Consider the following 22451-nt stretch of genomic DNA (forward strand, 5'->3'; position numbering starts at 1 on the left):
GACACTGTGTTGAAATGTTGTGCCAGATGTGCTTTTGGTCGACTGTGAGCAATTGTGGCACCAACCCTGCACACAGCTTCTTCATAGTCAATTCTCCATACAGGATATTATGCACTTGCTCAGTTGAGACACTTACAGTCTCAAAAATTTCCTGACTTTTTATTCTGTGATCTTGCATTACCTTAACATGAATTTTTGTCAGTGGTTTCCTTTGTGGTGACCTCAGTTAGATGGCCGGAGCACTTTTCACCTTGGATGTTTGTCCGACCACATTTAAATTCGCTAATCCAAAAGTAAATTACTTCAGTGATGGTGCACCATCCACGTAAACTTCATTCAGTTCTGTTTTGATTTCTGCAGCAATTAAACACTTCGAATGAAAATGTTTAGTAACAGCACACTAAAATTTTTCTATTTTCATATGCATTCAACACATTTCCCAGTTCAGATGGGTGTCAGCAATGAACTTTACACTGTACATTGTTAAATTCTTTATACGATACTTGGAATAATAAAGCTTACCAACCATGAGGGCGCAACAAAAATATTCCATTCTTTCATGGAAATTTACCAGACTTATCAAACCACCCTCATATGTAGGCAGTACAACATCATCTCTCCAGATCTATGTAATCTAAGTTCCACATCTAAGGACATGGAAGTCTTTCTGTCCATCTGCAGACATTGCCTTGTGTGAAGGCAGTGATATAGTACTCCCTACTCACATTTGGGATGATTTGGTGTCCAAATGAGTCTTCAGCCATCTAGATTTGGATTTCCCACAGTTTTCCTAAATTACTTCAGGTGAACAGTAGGCTAATTCTTATACTGGCTGCATGTGTGATTTTTTCCAGCAGGATTAAATCTTGAAGTCGCACCTCACCAATGCAACAGCAGTGTAAATTCCAGCACTGTGTGGCAACCCACACTGGCATGCTGTAATTCAATTTGTGCCAGGATTTTTGAAGCATAAATACTACTGGAAAAACTGCATGTGTAGCTGCAGCCTTAATCCTTGGGTGATTTTCAGCACCATCATTACCCAAGTGAACTAGGGCTCCATCTTCAGCCAACTTGAGGAGATGTTAAACTGCTAATTTTCTTAATTTCATAGAGATACATCCTTTTTGCAGGGTTGTGTTGAATGATATAGGATTTTGGTTTTTCACCAAATCAAAAGGTACCTACTGCCACTTTGTGAACTAAACTCGGGCTTATATACAAATAATGGTTTTCCATTGGCTTGCGGTTCAGTATGCATGTTGGTATGCCCACTCCAAACACGCTCCTGTAATAAGTGGTGAATAGTATACCTGTAGATTTTAGTCTTAAACTGGAACTATCTTTGTGAAGCGCTCTGCATATAGTACTGGATGATACCAGCTATGCAGTAGCTGTATGAGAGAGCAGTTATAAATGCGTAACAGCAATTATTGGTCGTTGGTGCACTTCATAACCTGGATCCTCATGGTATGAAACTGTGTTTAGTAATTTTTGTACAGAATAATAACAATGGAAGGTGAATATTTAACCATTGTGTCATCTGTGTATGAGTTTTACCTACATCTAAGGTGCCAATGGCTTTCAGTAATCATTTACATGATGAATTATGCCTCAACGTAATTAATGTGAGTTGACTACATCAGACATATCTTGTAAAACTGTCACAGTACCAGCTGCTGTCGTACTCTCAAACATGCAACCTTTGTTTCAGTAGTAGAATCTGACTGTACCATCGGTTATTTACTAGTGATGGTTTCGTGCACAATTCTTGTGGCAATAAGGTAGTAAATCTTCATGTAGATTTCATTTTGCTGCTTTTGATTTTTCTTTCTTTATGGAAATCAGTGTATGTCTTCCGTATTCAGTGGAAAATGGTAGTGTATCACTTTTCATTCAAATTTTGGCTAAAGTCAAGTATACAAACATTTAATTTGAAATGTTTTTCGATTTTGGCCCTTTCCAAGGTCTTATTAATGAAGTGCTGTGATTCCCCATGTTGTGCATTGTTTGGCAATGGTAGTGTATCACTTTTCATTCAAATTTTGGCTAAAGTCAAGTATACAAACATTTAATTTGAAATGTTTTTCGATTTTGGCCCTTTCCAAGGTCTTACTAATGAAGTGCTGTGATTCCCCATGTTGTGCATTGTTTGGCAACATATTTTGTACATCTTTGCATTTATTTTCCACCTTTGGAAAAGTTATCACACACTGTGATTTTACAGACATGTTTATAGTTATTGTGTGAATAAATTTTCTTTCTCGGCTGATGCAAACTATATTAAAACATAAGTAGCTATGTTAGGACCGATCACCTACTGATGCTCCTACTCCTACTTCTCTCTCTCTCTCTCTCTCTCTCTCTCTCTCTCATATTTGAATCTATGATATACAAGCTTTCCCTAAGTAAATTAACTCTCAAAATATTAACTACCTGTGCACAATGTTTACATAATTTACTTAACTATAATCTTTTCCTAAAGGTGAGGGTTGTAATCAGCATCTACAGTTGTTTTCCATCGATTTTACTTAAATAAGGAGAGAACGTATTGCTTCATGTGATTTCCCCTTCAGATTATGTTTTTCCACATGAATCATAATGACTGCAAACATAAAAATATTAGAAAACTGGACCATGCCTGGATATTGGAAGTAGATCATTCTTATCTGTATCCATATGGAAAAGTCCAGTCAGGACAAGGTCTGCAATGGTGGTCTTTGAGATTCTCAGTAATATTTTATAGGAGCAGTTAGTATGTTGATTAATAATTTAGTTTCATGAGCATTGTGACAGTAACTCCTCAGTTTATGAAAGAAATCTGAATAGCAGTATTAGCACAAAAGTAATAAAACTGCCTTTTAGCCACTACTGCTCTAGCTTAATATAATTACAATGCAGTAGAAAGAACTTACGATAGTGTTGGGGTGGGAAACTAAACATAGAAACATGGTGGCACCAAGTCAAGATGAATTGGCACAGTTTCAATTGCGCCATGGGGGGCAGCCTGACTGTTGAAAAGTAACTATTCGGGAAGCAAATCTGCTCTGATGCCCTAGTACAATAGAAGTCAGTCGGTTGTTTGTGACAACGTTGTCTGTGAGGATTGGACAGCTGAAGGTGGTATTCTGCTGTTTCAGCAGTGTAAAATTCAATTACAAGTGCTTTAATTGTCAGATCACCAAAAATAACACTCTACACCTCACACACAACTTTGTTTTATTTTAAAGTTCTTCCTCAGAAAAGTGCAGGAAGCAGGAGGAGTAACCCTAGTGATCACCATTTGTAACATTTATTTACCTCCAGGAAGGGCACTTAGTTACCATGAGATGACCATTTTAATCCAACAACTACTTACCCCCTCCCAATCCACCCACCCCCCATGCCCACTTCATTTCTCCTACTAGGGGATTTCGGTATACATCACCCCCTGTGGAAAAGTACTAATTTATCTGTTAGAGGGCCTTCTGATTAACCAACTTCATTCTGATTGTGATCTGTCTCCTCCTTCTGTGCCCCTATAACATCTTTTTGGCTAATTGTCTTGTTGTCACTTCACTACAGTGGTCATCACATGATGATCTTTGTGACAGTGGCCACTTTTCTGTGATATTGTTACTTCCTTGTCCTCAGCAGATGGACCAGTTAAGACAATGGGCTCTTTGAAGAAGCAACTGGCATTGTACACCTTTGCTATTACTTTTGTCCCTCTCTGACTGAATCAGTTATGTTGTGGGAGGTGTATCTGACACGATCCCCCTCTCTGCCAGAACTGCTGTTATTAAATTATATAACAAACCTTTAACTGACTAGGAACTGCTTTATGCTTTTCAATTGTCACATAATCTGGCTCCCAAGCCCTTATTAGACTCATAATCAGACGATTCATGATTTGAATGCTACTAAAAGACTCACCTACTGAGGGTGTTCAATCATAACTGGCTGCAAGGTATTTTCCCTTTGCAACAGCAAAATAGGATCACCATCTCAATCATTAAGCTAAGCAAAAGCCCAGTGTGCATTGACAGCTACCAAAGGATTAGCCTCACCAATTTGCTCTGCAAACTTCTTAAAAGGATGGTAGGCGATGATAGTGCTGGGTTGTCAAATCATGGTGCTTTTGTCACCCTCTATAAGTGTGGTTTCTGTAAGAGACAATCCATAGCCAATGACCAGAACAATCTGACAGGCTTACTCTAAACACCAACAAATCATTGCTGTCATTTTTGACCTATAGTGGCATAAGACACTGTTTGATGCTATCACATTTTACTTAACTTTCATGACTTGGTCTTATGAGGCTCCATGTTCATATTTCTTTTTCAATTTTTATGTTACCTGTTGTTTTGGGTTAGAGCTGACACATCACTCAGCTCCCCATGGGTCCAAGAGAACAGTGTCCCACAGAGCTTCATGCTGAATGTTACACACCTCCTCATCGCCATCAGTAGGCTTGTGTCCGCCGTTGGATCATTGGTCACCCCTGCACTGTATGTCGACGACTTCTGAGTTTGGTAGGGATTCCAATCTGTAGCCCTGGCTGAATGCCGGAGCCATAGCACCGACATCACCAACAAAGGACCTTCACTTGAATCCTTTCCCATGGCTTCCAAATCTCTTCCCGCAAAAATGGGTCATGCATTTGTGTCATTGTCCCACGGTCCATGGTGCCCCAGAACTCTGCTTGAATACCCAGCACTCAAACATTGTTCCAAAGTCTGATTTTTGGAACTCCTCTTTGATGATAAAAAACTGTCATGGCTGCCTCATATTCGTCAACTCAAGTCTAACTGCATGCAAAAGCCTAAACCTTAATTGCTTTGTTGTGCCTACATCTTTTTGGGTGTGAATTTCACTACTTCACCATATTTGCTGGCCTCCAGTCGTGTTCTGATTGGACTGTGGTTGCCACTTTTATGGTTCAGCTTTAAAATTCTTGGACCCAGTCAATCATCGTGGAGTAAGACTGGCCACTGGTGCTTTCTGGACTGGTTATGTAGAAAGTCTTCTTGGTGCAGGGGATCTTCCTCCTTCAATTCTGACACTACCAGCTGTTGCTCACTTGTGCAGTCACCATCTGACAATTTCCTAATCATCATTCAGCTTATCAAAATCTTTTTGCATACAAGGGGCATTGGTTGCCTGGCACCCACCTTTGTGGTATTACCGGTTGTAATGCAGCTAGGCCCCCATGAACCATGGACCTTGCTGTTGGTGGGGAGGCTTGCGTCCTTCAGCGATATAGATAGCCGTACCATAGGTGCAACCACAATGGAGGGGTATCTGTTGAGAGGCCAGAAAAATGTGTGGTTCATGAAGAGGGGCAGCAGCCTTTTCAGTAGTTGCAGGGGCAACAGTCTGGATGTATGACTGATCTGGCCTTGTAACACTAAACCAAACGGCTGTGCTGTGCTGGTACTGAAAATGGCTGAAAGCAAGGGGAAACTACAACCGTAATTTTTCCCAAGGGTATGCAGCTTTACTGTATGGTTAAATGACGATGGTGTCCTCTTGAGTAAAATATTCTGGAGGTAAAATAGTCCCCCATTCGGATCTCTGGGCAGGGACTACTCAGGAGGACATCGTTATCAGGAAAAAGAAAACTGGCACTCTACGGATCGGAGCGTGGAATGTCAGATCTCTCAATCAGGCAGGTAGGTTAGAAAATTTAAAAAGGGAAATGGATAGGTTAAAGTTAGATATAGTGGGAATTAGTGAAGTTCGGTGGCAAGAGGAATAAGACTTCTGCTCAGGTGAATACAGGGTTATAAATACAAAATCAAATAGGGGTAATGCAGTGGTAGGTTTAATAATGAATAAAAAAAAATAGGAATGCGGGTAAGCTACTGCGAACAGCTAAGTCAACGCATTATTGTGGCCAAGATAGATACGAAGCCCACACCTACCACAGTAGTACAAGTTTATATGCCAACTAGCTCCGCAGATGACAAAGAGATTGATTAAATGTATGATGAGATAGAAGAAATTATTCAGATAGTGAAGGGAGACGAAAATTTAATAGTCATTGGTGTCTCAAATTCAATAGTAGGAAAAGGAAGAAGGAAACATAGTAGGTGAATATGGAATGGGGGTAAGGAATGAAAGAGGAAGCCACCTGGCAGAATTTTGCACAGAGCATAACTGAAACATAGCTAACATTTGGTTCAAGAATCGTGAAAGAAGTTTGTATACATGGAAGAGGCCTGGAGATACTGGAAGGTTTCAGATAGATTATATAATGGTAAGACAGAGTTTTAGGAACCAGGTTTTAAATTGTAAGACTTTTCCAGGGGCAGATGTGGACTCTGACCACAATCTATTGGTTATGAACTGTAGATTAAAACTGAAGAAACTGCAAAAAGGCGGGAATTTCAGGAGATGGGACCTGGATAAACTGACAGAACCAGAGGTTTTAGAGAGTTTCAGGGAGAGCATTAGGGAACAATTGACAAAAATGGGGGGAAGAAATACAGTAGAAGACAAATGGGTAGCTTTGAGAGATGAAAAGGTGAAGGCGGCAGAGGATCAAGTAGGTAAAAAGACGAGGGCTGGTAGAAATCCTTGGGCAACAGAAGAAATATTGAATTTAATTGATGAAAGGAGAAAATATAAAAGTGCAGTAAATGAAGCATGCTAAAAAGAATACAAATGTCTCAAAAATGAGATTGACAGGAAGTGCAGAATGGCTATGCAGGGATGGATAGAGGACAAATGTAAGGATGTAGAGGCATATATCACTAGGGGTAAGATAGGTAATGCCTACAGGAAAATTAAAGAGACCTTTGGAGAAAAGAGAACCACTTGTATGAATATCAAGAGCTCAGATTGAAACCCAGTTCTAAGCAAAGAAGGGAAAGCAGAAAAGTGGAAGGAGTATATAGAGGGTCTATACAAGGGCTATGTACTTGAGGACAATATTATGGAAATGGAAGAGGATGTAGATGAAGATGAAATGGGAGATATGATACTGCATGAAGAGTTTGACAGAACATTGAAAGACCTAAGTCGAAACAAGGCCCCGGGAGTAGACAACATTCCATTAGAACTACCGATACCCTTGGGAGAGCTAGCCCTGACAAAACTTTACCATCTGGTGAGCAAGATGCATGAGACAGGCAAAATACCCTCACATTTCAAGAAGAATATAATAATTCCAATCTCAAAGAAAGCAGTTGTTGACAGATGTGAAATTTACTAAACTATCAGTTTAATTAGTCACGGCTGCAAAATACTAACACGAATTCTTAGCAGATGAATGGAAAAACTGTTAGGAGTTGACCTCGGGGAAGATCAGTTTGGATTCCATAGAAATGTTGGAACATGTGAGGCAATACTGACCCTACAACTTATCTTAGACGATAGATTAAGGAAAGGCAAACCTACGTTTCTAGCATTTGTACTCAGAGAAAGCTTTTGACAATGTTGACTGGAATACTCTCTTTCAACTTCTGAAGGTGGCAGGGGTAAAATACAGGGAGCAAGTGGCTATTTACAATTTGTACAGAAACCAAATGGCAGTTATGAGTCGAGGGGCATGAAAGGGAAGCAGCGGTTGGGAAGGGAGTGAGACAGGGTTGTAGCCTCTCCCCAATGTTATTCAATCTGTATATTGAGCAAGCAGTAAAGGAAACGAAAGAAAAATTCGGAGTAGGTATTAAAATCCATGGAGAAGAAATAAAAACTTTGAGGTTTGCTAATGACATTGTAATTCTGTCAGAGACAGCAAAGGACCTGGAAGAGCAGTTGAATGCAATGGATAGTGTCTTGAAAGGAGGATATAAGATGAACATCAACAAAAGCAAAACGACGATAATGGAATGTAGTCGAATTAAATTGGATGATGTTGAGGGTATTAGATTAGGAAATGAGACGCTTAAAGTAGTAAATGAGTTTTGCTATTTGGGGAGCAAAATAACTGATGATGGTTGACGTAGAGAGAATATAAGATGTAGACTGGCAATGGCAAGGAAAGCGTTTCTGAAGAAGAGAAATTTGTTAACATCAAATATAGATTTAAGTGTTAGGAAGTCCTTTCTGAAAGTATTTGTATGGAGTGTAGCCATGTATGGAAGTGAAACGTGGACTATAAGTAGTTTAGACAAGAAGAGAATAGAAGCTTTCGAAATGTGGTGCTACTGAAGAATGCTGAAGATTAGATCGGTAGATAACATAACTAATGAGGAGGTTTTGAACAGAATTGGGGAGAAGAGAAATTTGTGGCACAACTTGACTAGAAGAAGGGATCGTTTGGTAGGACTTATTCTGAGGCATCAAGGGATCACCAATTTAGTATTGAAGGGCAGTGTGGGGATAAAAATCTTAGAGGGAGACAGATGAATACACTAAGCAGATTCAGAAGGATGTAGGTTGCAGTAGGTACTGGGAGATGAAGAAGCTTGCACAGGATAGAGTAGCACGTAGAGCTGCATCAAACCAGTCTCTCGACTGAAGACAACGACGACGACGACAATGCAGCTAGAGGCCCTCCGCTGGGACCCCTGCCTAATCTCCTTAGAATGTGCTGCCCATTTTTTTTCCTGCCCAGCCCCTGTGGTTAGTATCCAGACCTCATATTAAGACTAAGCTGTTTCTATGACCTAAAGTTTCAATCACCCCCGTGACCTTTCAGCGTCTGTTTCTCATTTCTTCAGGAGTGTCAGACGATACCGTCATTTACACTGATGACTCTAAGACTGTGGATAGGACGGGATATGAATTTACAAATCCCACTGGTCAGGAACAACAATTGTTGCCAGGAACATGTAGTGTTATTATGGTTGACATGATAGCCACTAACAGAGCTGTACGTTTTATTAAACAGACCTCCCTCAGCTGTTTTCTAATTTTTTGTGACTCAGTGAGCAGTCTCCAGGCTACTGACGAATGTTACTCTTGTCGCCTTATGCTAACTGTTATTCATGACCTCTCTGACGTTAGTTGTACTGCCTGTTCAGTTGTCTTTCTCTGGGTCTGAAGTCATGTGATTATCCCAAGGAATGAAGTGGTTGACTGTTTGGCTTTGAAGCAAGTAAATGCCCTATGTTAAATCTGACAGGCGCAGAGTTGTCAGTGCAAATTAAACTTGTTCTCGCTTGGAGATTGAATGTCATCTGGTGGCGTTCTGTCTCTTCTAATAAACTATGCATATCATGGAGACTGTTGCTGCGTGGTGCTCCTCCTTCCATTCCTCTAAGCACCAATCCACCTTCCCAACTCACATCCACATTTGTCAAACCCAAATTAACCCATAATTTTGTTTTATGTAACAAGACAGCCCAGCAATGTGGTTCTGAAGCTGAAAAGACAGTATCTCACATCCTGGTGGAATGTCCCCTCCTGGTTCTCCATGCTAAGCTTTGTTTTCAGAACTCTTTGCCTCTAATATTTGTGGATGACATGGACAGTTACGTGGTTCTGTGTGAAAGTGGGTTTTATACATCTTCTGATTATTTTCTTTATATTTGAACATTTTAGATTAGGATTTACTGTGACTATAATAAATATCAATTGAAACTAAAAGTTTACTGCAAGAAATCATAATTTATTTTATTTGCGCTGTGTGTTTCAAGAGGATTAAACATCCATCAACTGGTTTTATTAATTGATGTGAGACATTTGTGTGTTGTGTATACGGCTTTGGGGTAGCCTGTGACAGTCTCCAGTGGTCACTGACCACTTTTCCTATCATTTTTACATTGCGTACACTTTGTTTACACGTAAGCCACTGGAGACAGTGCCACAAGTTACCAACAGCTGTACACACAGATCTACTTATTCAATGAACAGTTTAAGGTCTATGAAACTTGTTGATCATGTTTAAATTTGATCAAGTAAAATTAACTGTGAGACTATACTGATTGCAATATTAAATTTGTACTCAGATTTCCTGTTCATAAATATTTTAGTTCATCTTACATGACAATGGCTTGATTTCATGTTCGTAAATATTGTAGTTCATCTTACACGACAATGGCTTGACATTATGAAATAGCCACCTGAACGATTAATGTGTTCCCCCGTTGCTGTACTTCATTTATTCTCAGTGCATCTAATTTCAGTGTCTTCATCATCTCTCTCACTTCCAGTTTTTGTTCTGTGTATGGATTCATTTTGCTTCTGACTGTAGTTTTTGAGTCCTAATTGTGAAGCAATCCAGTTGGGAAACTGGGATATACAACAGAGGAGGCTTGAACATAAGAAACAAAATTTTCACAAATAAACATTTTTCAGTCTCTTGGTTTGCATTTGATGCTGTGTGTCACTATTGGCTCAGATTATTATTTTACTTTCTTGCAATGAAGATTTTACAATTTTTTTTAGAAAATATTCTCTTCTAATTTTTTAATGTCTTTTGTCACATTATAACTTTCATCGTAGTAAATGGAATTAGTTTGTACTATATATATGTGTGTGTGAATATCCCAAGGAATGAAGTGGCTGACTGTTTGGCTTTGAAGTAATTGCCCTATGTTAAATCTGACAGATGCAGAGTTGTCAGTGCAAATTAAACCTAAACCTGGAGAGACTGTTAGTGTCTGTCACGTCAACCATAACAACACTACATGTTCCTGGCATATATATATATATATATATATATATATATATATATATATATATATATATATATATATATATATATATATATATAATAAAATTGTGAAAATGACAGCCCCCCCCCCCCCCCCCCCACTGCCAAAAACAGAATTCAAAAATCTGTATACATTATCTAGCTTCTAGCTGTTTGCATTATATGCTGTCTTACCACTGTTTATCATTCCCTTTTCCTTTCTTTGTTTCCATTCTCCTCTCATTCCTGCACTTCGGTGTTTGAGGTTCCTCTTTTTCTTCGTCCTTCCTGTGGACTTCTGAAGGCCGGCCCTCGTGTCGGACACGTAACACGTGACTGGGTAACATGGAATTCCCAGCCCTGGGTCGACAGGTAGGGTTTGCATGTAACCCCTGGTACAGGCCAGGTCCAGGGAGGGATGATTGCTTGAGCTGTTACCTTCCATAATTGCCGATTGGTCCCTCTGTCAGGTTTTCGGGAGGTGTGAGCTGAGTTGTGAACAATCACCTAAGGCGGGAGTGCCCCTTGTGGAGGGGGTTCCCAGTTGCTAGGAGCATGCCATCGAAGATGCTGGCAGTCGTGGGGTATTGTCTCACAATGGACCAATCGTCTTCACAATCACCATGTATGAAACATAAATGGAATGAGACTTTAACGATTCGAAGACCCTTCCAGCTGCACCACGGTTCCTCGTGGTCTCATGTACTGAAGATGGTCAGTCCTTCACCATGGTAAATCAGACAGAAAGGTGTTGATGCAATTGCCGGCCCTGTGAAATCCTGCTCTCGTTTACAGAATGGCACATCGCTTTTGGAGACTACTTCTGATTCTCAGGCACAACAACTGCTTGCCGCCTCACTTCTCCATGGCTACCCTGTTCGTGCCAAGGCCCATAGAACTCTGAATTCTTCCCATGGTGTTATTTACACTAGGCTGCTCGACAGTCTGATTGAGTCCGAAACCCAGTCTTACCTCTCCGATCAGGGTGTCATTGCCGTCCATTGGGTGATGAATCCGGTAGATTCCTCCTTAGTGCCCACCCGAACTCTTTTTCTCACCTTTTCTTCCATCTAAGATCAAAGCAGGCTATGAAATTATCACAGTCCAACCATACGTTCCTAACCCGATGTGCTGCTACGAGTGTCATCATTTCAACCACACTAAACCGTCTTGTCGACACCCAGCCAATTGTGTAACCTGTGGTAGGGATGCACACGAGGGCAATTATCCACCTCCTTCTCCCTGCTGTATCAACTGCAATGGTGGCTGTGCCGCTGCCGCTTGGGATTGTCTCGTGTATCTTGATGAGCAGGCTGTCCAGGAGATCCAGGTAAAGGAAAGAGTGCCTTACCTAGTCGCAAATTATTGGCTAGTCACAAACCCTGCATTTTCCTGTCTTGCACCTATAGTTCTCTTGTTACCCCCCGCTCCATGAAGGACATGGTCACGCAGACATGCAACCTCAAATTCAGCCCTGAGGTTGTGGAAATCACCCAGTGTAAAGGTAGCATTGCCATCCACCCCTTCCAGATGTGCAACAAGCCATCAAACTCTCACCTCAAGGGGCGAAGTCACAAGCTACACAACCAGTAGGCCGGAAAGGACAGAAAGGGTACTCCCATGAAGACTTCCTATGTCCCTCCAGCTAAACAGCACCCGAGTCTTCCTCTGCTAACTGGAAAGGCTCGAAGAAGTCCATCAAAGGCAAATGGCCTTCTCCTTCACTGACTCGAAGTTCCTCTTCGATGGTGTTGCCACATGATACCTTAGCCTGGCCAGTTGCCGGTGTGCACCATCAACCATTTTTCTGCATTGGACTCCACAGACCGACAGCAGAAGCAATCTGACGCTTCTGTGGACTTCATGGAACAGGATCCTCCTGCTTCTGTGCCCTGTAGCAGTGACTCTTCACCGTCTGTCACTTGGCAGCCGCTGAGGTGACACGCCTTCACCTCTTCCTCATCATGACCCTCCTCCAATGGAACGTTCGTGACCTTCGGTCCACAAAGAGGATTTACGACTGCTTTTGGCTTCATAGCATCCCCTTGTATTTTACCTTCAGGAAACAAAATTGCGCTCTCACGACTGTTTTCATATTACTTACCGATTCGTTTTTACTTTCCCCTAGAGGTCAGCATTCCATCTCATGCGGGACGTCATGCTGCTCATACAGGATGACATTCATAGTCAACCCATCTCCCCGCTACCCTTCTTCAAGCTGTTGCAGTTCTCCTTTTCCTTCCCCACCTGACTTTTTCCCTCTGTACCATTTATGTCCCTCCATCATTCGATGTCACCAGGACAGACTTCCTTCATCTGATTGGGCAGCTACCTCCCCCATTTCTGCTACTTAGTGATTTTAATGTGCATCATCCCTTGGGGTTCTCCCAGAATCTGTCAGAAAGGTGTGCTCTTGGCTGGTCATCTTAATCAACTCAACCTCTTCTGCCTTAACACTTGAGCACCCACATTCCTTTCAGACTCCTGGCACACCTATTCCCATTTGGACATATCTTTCTGCACTGTCTAGCTTGCCCATTGTCTTGAGTGGTCCGTTCTTTCTGACACCTACTCGAGCGACTATTTCCCATGTGCTATCCATTTGCTGACTCCTACCCCACCTGAATGCTCAAGCAAATGGCAGCTTTCTAAGGCTGAGTGGTGGCTTTATACTCCTCCCTAGTGGCCTATGAAGAGCAGGATTTCCCCAGTTGTGATGACCAGGTGGAATACCTCACAAACGTTGTCCTTACTGCTACAGAATATTCCATTCCTCACAATTCCTTTTTACCACGCTGTGTCCCAGTCCCTTGGTGGACTGAGGCATGCCACAACGCAGTTCATGCGTGGAGATGTGCTCTCCGCATTTTTTGCCGTAATCCTACAATGGCAAACTGCATTCATTATAAACAGATGTGTGCAAAGTGTCGTCACATTCTTCGGGATAGCAAAAAAGCTAGCTGGATTTCATACGCTAGTTCTTTTAACAGTTCCACCCCTTCCCCTGTCATGTGGAACAACTTCTGACGGCTCTCTGGGACCAACATCCATTCGCCAATTTCCGGCCTGACAGTAGCAGATGATGTTATCGTGGATCCTTTTGCTGTCTCCAACATTTTGGCCTGCCATTTTGCAGGAATTTTGAGCTCTTCCCAATATCACCCTGCTTTCCTCCATCGAAAACGAGTAGAGGCGGCTTGGGTGACTCCCTTCTCTTCTTAGAATTGTGAGTGCTACAATGCCACCTTTTCTATGAGGGAGCTAGATCATGCTGTCAGTTCATCCCGATCCTCCTCCCCAGGGCCAGATGCTGTCCACATTCAGATGTTGCTGCACCTTTCTCTTACGGAGAAGGCCTATGACACCTGCTGGAGAACTGGTACCCTCCATACTCTTTTCATGTGGGGCTTCCATGGCCGCCAGCCCTGTTTCCTTCAGGCATTTTCAAAATACCAATTTTTCAAGGTGTGTGTAGGTTCTGCCTTGTCGGACACATTTATCCAGGAAAATGGTGTGCCTCAGGGTTTGGTCCTGAGTGTCGTCCTCTTTGCTACCGCCATTAACCCTATAATGGCCTTTCTTCCGCTGGGAATCTCCGGCTCCGTTTTTGTTGACGATTTTGCCACCTATTGCAGTTCTCCACGGACCTGTCTCACTGAACCGCGTCTTCAGTGATGTCTTGATCATCTTTACTCCCTGAGCATCGACAATGGCTGTCTTTTTCCACTGACAAAACTGTCTGTATTTCTGGTGGTGCAAATGGTTTCTCCCACCATCTTTACATCTTGGGCCTGTTGCTTTTCCGTTTGTTGAAACTACAAAATCCCTGGGGCTCGTGCTCGATAGGAAACACTCTTGGTCCTCTCATGTGTCTTACCTGGCAGCCAGTTGTACATGGCCCCTCGGTGTCCTATGTGTCCTTAATGGTACTTCCTGGAGTGCCAGTCAAACCACTCTCCTCCATTTGTACTGGTCCCTTGTCCGTTCTAAACTCAACTATGTGTGCTTTGTTTATGCATCTGTATGTCCATCCTTCTTACACCATCTCAACACTATCCACCATCATGGCATCCGTTGGGCAACTAGCGCCTTTTGCGCTAGCCTGGTTGCGAGTCTGTATGCTGAAGCTGCTGAACTACCACTGTCCTACTGCCGTGACTTTCTCCTCAGCAGGTATGCATGCTGTTTGTCTGCCATTCGTGGCCACCCATTCTATGCCTCCTCCTTCGATGATTCCTTTGATTGCCAGTGTGGAGCGCGTCCCTCTTCTCTGTTACCTCCTGGAGTCCACTTTTGGTGCTTTCTCTGTCAGCTTAACTTCACACTACGTGCAACTTTCCCGGTGGGTGTGAGCCCTTCATAACCTTGGCTTCGTTAAGTGGCCCGTTTTAACCTTGGCCTTCATTCACTTCCTAAGGACACTACTCCAGCTTCGCTGTATGGCCTTCAGTTTCACGGTCTTCATGTGGAACTTCGCGATAGAACCTTTTTGTACTCTGATGGCTCTCGGACTGACCGTGGTGTCAGGTGTGCCTTCATCATTGGCGCACACATCTTTATATATCAGCTTTTGGCACTCTGCTCTTCATCCTTATCAGGCCATGGAGTACATCCGGCGACACAAACTTTGCAATTGTGTCCTCTGCTCAGACACTCTCAGTGCCCTTCAAAGTCAATGTGTGCTGTACACCGCCCTTCCCTTAGTGCAACAGATCCAGAAAAACTGTCACTTGCTCACTCTTGATGGAGCCACTGTGAAGTTTGTGTGGGTTCCCGGTCATGTCGGTCTCCCAGGAAACAAGACTGCTGACTCTGCTGCCAAGGCTGCAGTGCTTGTACCCCAGCCCACTAGTTCCTATATTCCCTCCAGTGATCTCTGTTTTGCAGTCTGTCAGGTGCTGGTGTCCCTTTGGCATCCTCATTGGTCGTCCATTCATGGGAATAAGCTCAGGATTATTAAGCCTCTCCCAGCAGCTTGGACGACCTGCTCTTGGCTCTCCCGCTGGGAGGAGGTCATTTTAAATAGGTGGCGTAATGGACACTGCCTTTTTAGCCATTGTCATTTCATAAGTGGCCTCCCCCACAGCTTTGTATACATTGCTCTCAAGTTTTAACTGTCCACCACTTCCTGACAGAATGTCCCATTTTTTTTAACTGTTCGCCATCTGAGTTATTGGCCATTTTAGTAAATGACGTGTGGGCTGTCGACTGTGTTTTACCTTTTATTTGTCAAAGCAATATGGCAAAGGCCATTTAAATTTTAGTTTTTGGCTTCCATTTGTACATGGTGTATTTTGAAGCCCCTTCTCCACATCCCTGTTTTTAGCTGTCTTCTCTTATGTCCATTGGGATTAGTTGTTTTTTAACTTCTCTCTGTCTTCGTGTTATACAGTTTTGACATGGGTGCGTATTATCCCAGTTGTTTTTGCACTGTAAAAACAAAACAAAACTGACATTCAAAACAATAAGAAAGTACTTCCTGGCAGATTAAAACTGTGTGCCCGACCGAGACTCGAACTCGGGACCTTTGCCTTTCGCGGGCAAGTGCTCTACCATCTGAGCTACCGAAGCACGACTCACGCCCGGTCCTCACAGCTTTACTTCTGCCAGTATCTCGTCTCCTACCTTCCAAACTTTACAGAAGCTCTCCTGCGAACCTTGCAGAACTAGCACTCCTGAAAGAAAGGATATTGCGGAGACATGGCTTAGCCACAGCCTGGGGGACGTTTCCAGAATGAGATTTTCACTCTGCAGCGGAGTGTGCACTGATATGAAACTTCCTGGCAGATTAAAACTGTGTGGCCGACCGAGACTCGAACTCGGGACCTTTGCCTTTCGTGGGCAAGTGCTCTACCATCTGAGCTACCGAAGCACGAGTGAAAATCTCATATATCCTTTCTTTCAGGAGTGCTAGTTCTGCAAGGTTTGCAGGAGAGCTTCTGTAAAGTTTGGAAGGTAGGAGACGAGATACTGGCAGAAGTAAAGCTGTGAGGACCGGGCGTGAGTCGTGCTTCGGTAGCTCAGATGGTAGAGAACTTGCCCGCGAAAGGCAAAGGTCCCGAGTTCGAGTCTCGGTCGGGCACACAGTTTTAATCTGCCAGGAAGTTTCATATCAGCGCACACTCCGCTGCAGAGTGAAAATCTCATTCTGGAAACGTCCCCCAGGCTGTGGCAAAGCCATGTCTCCGCAATATCCTTTCTTTCAGGAGTGATAGTTCTGCAAGGTTCGCAGGAGAGCTTCTGTAAAGTTTGGAAGGTAGGAGACGAGATACTGGCAGAAGTAAAGCTGTGAGGACCGGGCATGAGTCGTGCTTCGGTAGCTCAGATAGTAGAGCACTTGCCCGCGAAAGGCAAAGGTCCCGAGTTCGAGTCTCGGTCGGGCACACAGTTTTAATCTGCCAGGAAGTTTCATATCAGCGCACACTCCGCTGCAGAGTGAAAATCTCATTCTGGAAACGTCCCCCAGGCTGTGGCAAAGCCATGTCTCCGCAATATCCTTTCTTTCAGGAGTGATAGTTCTGCAAGGTTCGCAGGAGAGCTTCTGTAAAGTTTGGAAGGTAGGAGACGAGATACTGGCAGAAGTAAAGCTGTGAGGACCAGGCATGAGTCGTGCTTCGGTAGCTCAGATAGTAGAGCACTTGCCCGCGAAAGGCAAAGGTCCCGAGTTCGAGTCTCGGTCGGGCACACAGTTTTAATCTGCCAGGAAGTTTCATATCAGCGCACACTCCACTGCAGAGTGAAAATCTCATTCTGAATAAGAAAGTAACTCAATGTGTAAATCATTGTGTTAAGTCAAATATTATGATACAGTGAAAATGATGAGCATCTGATTCTTTTTGTCCATAGGTTACTATGTAAGCAGAAGCTTTACCATATAAATTAAGAACTTGATTACCAGTAATAATATAGTTTTATAGATAATGTATATTTTATTTGATGCAGATTTAGGACATTATTTTGAAGGTGTACAGTAAGTTACTAAACTGTTCACAGGGCACAGCAGACAGATCCAAATGATCATCTGGCGGAGTATTACCTTGGACTTCAGTATGCTTACAATGGACAGTTAACAGAAGCAGTAGCACACGTGAAATTGGCATTGAATTTAAATGCTGAGCATGTTCCTTCCCTTCAGCTTCTTGTGTTACTTTTATCAGCACACAAGCAGACTGCTGAAGCCCTGCAACTGTTGGATGCTGTTATACAAGAATATCCTGATAACATGAACTTGCATTACACAAAGGCACAGCTAGAGCTACAACATCTTGGAGGAGAGGTAATATTATCTGCTTACGTAAGTTATGTGTTTTCTGCTAATTGCTGTGTGAATACAAGATATGAAAGGGAGACCAGATGTTTTTTAGTTAAACAAAACATCAAGAAGCTGGTGCTAGAAAATTGAATGTAAAAATTCATATCTATCCAACAGACTTACATAGAATACATGAGAATAATTCAGATGTAGTATAATTAAAGCTTTGAAAGATGACTAAAGGTCGAACTAACAGCACCCACTTTAGAGAGAGCAAAAAATGTGCTATGAAAGTCAGTGGCAAACATGTTACCAGTGATTTGTTATGTTACACTGAGAAGCGAGGAAATACTGTTTGACTTAAAAATTTCAGTGTGAAAACAACAGTAAGAAAAAGGAAAACACGCAAGTCAATGTAAAGTGAAAGAATATTTCTGAGAAAAAGGCTATAACATTTTTGAGGAAATACAGAATGGGAATTTTGATGAAGGAAAAATTACTTTGAAGTTGTCAGCAATGGTCCAGCACTAAATACGTAAGACATGATTTGCTTCAGAGTATGAAAACACATAACAAAAGTGTATATTAGAATATTAAGTCAAAATGACCAAGTTTTTCATACAAATTTTCAAAAATCCACTTTTTAGACCCAAAACTAACAAACAAGGAGTGATTTATGAGTGTCTATTTTTTTCCTGTAGTTAGATATGATAGCCTCATATAGAGTAAGAACACTTAAGTGTTTCCTTAATTTTTTATGAAATTTTGAAATTTGAAAATTTTCATTTTTTGTAAAGTTTCAGGTTAGCTATCTCAGGTGGGACTGAATATAAAAATATGATTTTTGCACAGTTTGTACGCTTATATGATAGCAAAGTACTGTAAAAATTTCATCATAGCTATCTGACTGTGAACAAAGATATGAATTTTTGAAAATGAGGAAATAATTCACATTACTCTACGGCTAATCTTATGGCTGTTGCCTATTTAAACGGTTTATTGTTTCATTGTAATAAAATTTAATTGTGAAATATATTTAGTTCACATGCTCACCCAATATTCATTTAGTTTATTTGTTTTTAATAATGCAATATTAAACAATAGGAGCTTTCACTTTTGTTCTGTGGTAATAAAAATGCCCATTTACGTTTAGGTTTATTGTCCACAAAGAAGTAAATTATTGCTGGGTGTGGCATTGTAGAAGTACTTGAAAAACGTCAATGACTTTGATATAGTTAGACAAACTTCGTTTAAATTTAGAGTAAGTTCTTCTGTAACATCAGTGCGTGAGTATCATGAGAAGAAATATATTATGAAGTACAACCACATTTTTGGAAAAAGTGCTGTGATCCACTTAAAGTTCATACAAAGCCTATTATTAAAGGTTTGAGGGGAAATAAAACTTGAACATTTGTCCTTGTTATATGAGAATGAAACAGCTTCCCAGGTGAAACTTAATGTGATTCCTGGAAATTTCCTGTGCCCAAATTGTTACTTAAAAGTATTTGTTGTGAATCCAGAACCAGAATCATGTGACCTTGTTAATGACATTTATATTCCTAATGTGGAAGCTGTTGACGTATTTGATTTTGCTTGTTCTAAGTATCTCCTGCTTCGAAAATAATAAAATTAAGTAGCAGAAAAAAAGGCAGGTATTGAAAATAAGGTACAACAAATTTCAGACAAAAATAGAAAAGATTTGGAATAGTGCTGTAATAATACAGATACCAACATTATTTCTAAAGAAGAAGAAAACCTACCACCAGCATCATCTGACACTGAATATTTGAGCTTAATAGAGAAATTAAAAATTAAATGTTCAGTGACATCTAAAGAGGAAAAAGTTAAATTTTAAGTTTGCTCCCTGACTTACGGTCAAGAGAAAAAATAGTTCATGAATTAAACGTTTCTCATCATTTTGTTAAACTAACCTGAAAATTCGTGAAAGAGCAAGACATTCTTCCAGTTTTAGGAAAGAAGAAAGGAGTAAGTATAAGTGAAGAAACAATTAAAAAGATCCAGCAGTGTTTTGAAGACGATGAAAACAGTAGAATGTTCCCAAGTTGCAAAGATAGCAAAAGAGTTGTTTTAAATGGAGTTAAAGTAACAAAGCAGAAACAACTAGTGCTGTCAAATTTAAATGAACTTTATGTAGCTTTCAAAAATTCTCATCCTGAATGCAAAATCGGAAGGTCAAAATTTTGTGACTTCCACCCTAAGTGGTGTATTTTGGCTGGATCCTCAGTGACACACTCCACATGTGTTTGTTTATAACATCAAACTGATGATTGCAGGTGCAGAACTCAATGATTTTCACTACAAAGAGTTACTAGATTTAGTGGTCTGTGACACTAACAGTTATGACTGCATGATGAGTTTGTGTAATAAATGCCCTGGTAAGGAAACCGTTATTGAATTGTTTCACGAATATGAAGAAGAAAATACCAGACAGTATTACCTTCAAACAGTGGGTCACAACTGACCGGGCAGAAATGATAACAGTGGTTAAATCTCAGGAAGAGTGCTTGGAATCTTTAACTGATAAATTACTTCTGGATGGTATGACTTCTCACTTCCACCATGCAAGTGAAAAACACAGTGCCTGCACAAACCTTGGAGATAGTGTGTTTTATGTTTCAGGCTCCCCTAATATGCTTGTGATCTAGTGTACCTGCCCAACATAAACTGAACTGTCTTACCAACAGCCAGTACAAAGTATGATAACGTCCCAGCTACATGATGTGCTAAACTTTTCCATTCACTATGGTGAATTTGTTATTTATGAAACAGATTTATACAGCCAAGTAAATGAAGGGAACTGAACAGTAAAATAAAATATTTTTACACATTTCTAGTTATAGCTTGGAATTCTAAGGACTGTCTTGAATTCATTGTAAATTACATGAAATGGTAATGATACAGCAGAACAAGTTGGAGTATTGTCAATATCATAATGCTAATTCTCTTAGGTTTTTATGTACTTTGCCATGCACAAGTAATCGGAGATGTAATTTTAGTAACACACAATTTAGAAATCGGATGAGATATATTTGACACATAGATTTGTCCATTTTTATAGAAAATGCAAAATGTGTGAGGCACACACATACATATTCATATAAAATTTTTATCCCATATTCTAAATGGTTGTTATAGGGCAATGGTGTCTCCAGCTGCAAAATTCCTCTTCCCCTTTTTTCCAGTGTAAAGAAAACAGAAAATTTACCCAGTACCTGGTGTACAGAATTACCCAAAAACGTTTCTGTCTACAAAAAGTGCTAAACAGTTATTCAGACTATAGTTTTCATATGTTTTATTTGTACCCACAACTGTGTGATATCAAAAATCAGTTTTCAGTTTTTATCTTGCTGTAAGATTTCTTTGAATTACATCCTGTAATTAGTAAATAAGCATGAAGGACAGGAAAGTAGTCACCCCAGGAGGCACCTTGCTAGTGCCATGCACTACTGCCTTGAGCCTCGATTAAGGCCTCAATTTGATGAAGAAGAAAGTCCACGTCCTTCTTCAGATATGACATATCCGACTGAAGCCACTCGTTAATGATCAGAACCTGTAGAGCTACCAAATTGCAAGTGTGTTGAATGCTACATTCCTCCAGCTGTTCTAAATAGTCCCAGATGTTTTCAATAAGATTAAGGCCAGTCTTTGTGTGAAATAGTGCCTGAGTGTTCATTAAAGCAGGAATGTAGTGTACAGCCCTTTAAACATGGCTGTTGTCATCTTGGGAAACCTGGGTGTCCACTGCATGCTCATTAGTTTCACACTGAATGGTGAAAGAAGAGATTTCACAACAAATGGTTCTGGGTAAGCTTTGTTTTCGTCACAGTGTAAAAAGGGAGAAGAGGAATGTCACAGCTGGACACACCACTGCCGTATAACCACCATTTAGAATCTTGGATAAAAATTTTACAAGAATATTTTTAAAATGAAAATTTCTGTTATAATTAAAGCTCTTTATCTTGTGACACATACTCAGTTTCAATAAAAAAGTATATACATTAAATAAAACGTTTCCTTTTAAAAACTGAAATATTTACAATGCGACCTTATTGACTGGCAGTCATTGACTTCCTGCTCAGTGCCCAGACGTGAATTTACTAAAGTGGTACAACGCAGTTCTCAGGGAAAGGGGTGGGGGGTGGGGGGCAGGCAGCTGATTGCTTACAAATGGTACAAAAATATGAGGCATCAGACAGAAATTTAAAAAAAAACTGTATAGAAAGAAAACACTGAAAAATATTGTCAATGTATACAAGCTTTTTTCATTTAACTATAAGGGATTTTGCATGTTTGTCAAATTTTAATTTATTTTCATATTACCAGTGATTAAAACACTACTTTTGTTAAAAAATCATGACTCTGTATTTAATTAATAAATGTTTTCATTTGTTCATAAATACAGAATTAATAAATACAGAATCTGAATAAAACAATGAAAATAAAAGGCGGGTAATTAGGTATATTTGACCCATCGACCTCAGTATTAGAAAATTTGTGTGGTACACGCTCACCTACCAGTTAGTATGTAGATAAACTGAAAATATTTTGTGCTTAACAGGGCTCATGTGTCAACTAATCTTCAAAGGTGATTTTTTTTTAATTGTTGTAGTA

At 40.8% G+C, this 22451-nt stretch overlaps 1 protein-coding gene across 1 annotated transcript in view; it reads left to right on the forward strand.

Annotated features, from left to right (window-relative positions):
* Positions 1 to 22451, forward strand: part of LOC126248730 (tetratricopeptide repeat protein 7B-like) — a 231957-nt gene that overhangs the window by 137242 nt on the left and 72264 nt on the right. The window contains 1 exon segment of the mRNA XM_049950047.1: positions 17561 to 17843. Within this exon segment, the coding sequence (XP_049806004.1) occupies positions 17561 to 17843 (283 nt within the window).

The sequence above is a fragment of the Schistocerca nitens genome, chromosome 3, assembly GCF_023898315.1.
Source record: "Schistocerca nitens isolate TAMUIC-IGC-003100 chromosome 3, iqSchNite1.1, whole genome shotgun sequence".
Taxonomy (NCBI): domain Eukaryota; kingdom Metazoa; phylum Arthropoda; class Insecta; order Orthoptera; family Acrididae; genus Schistocerca; species Schistocerca nitens.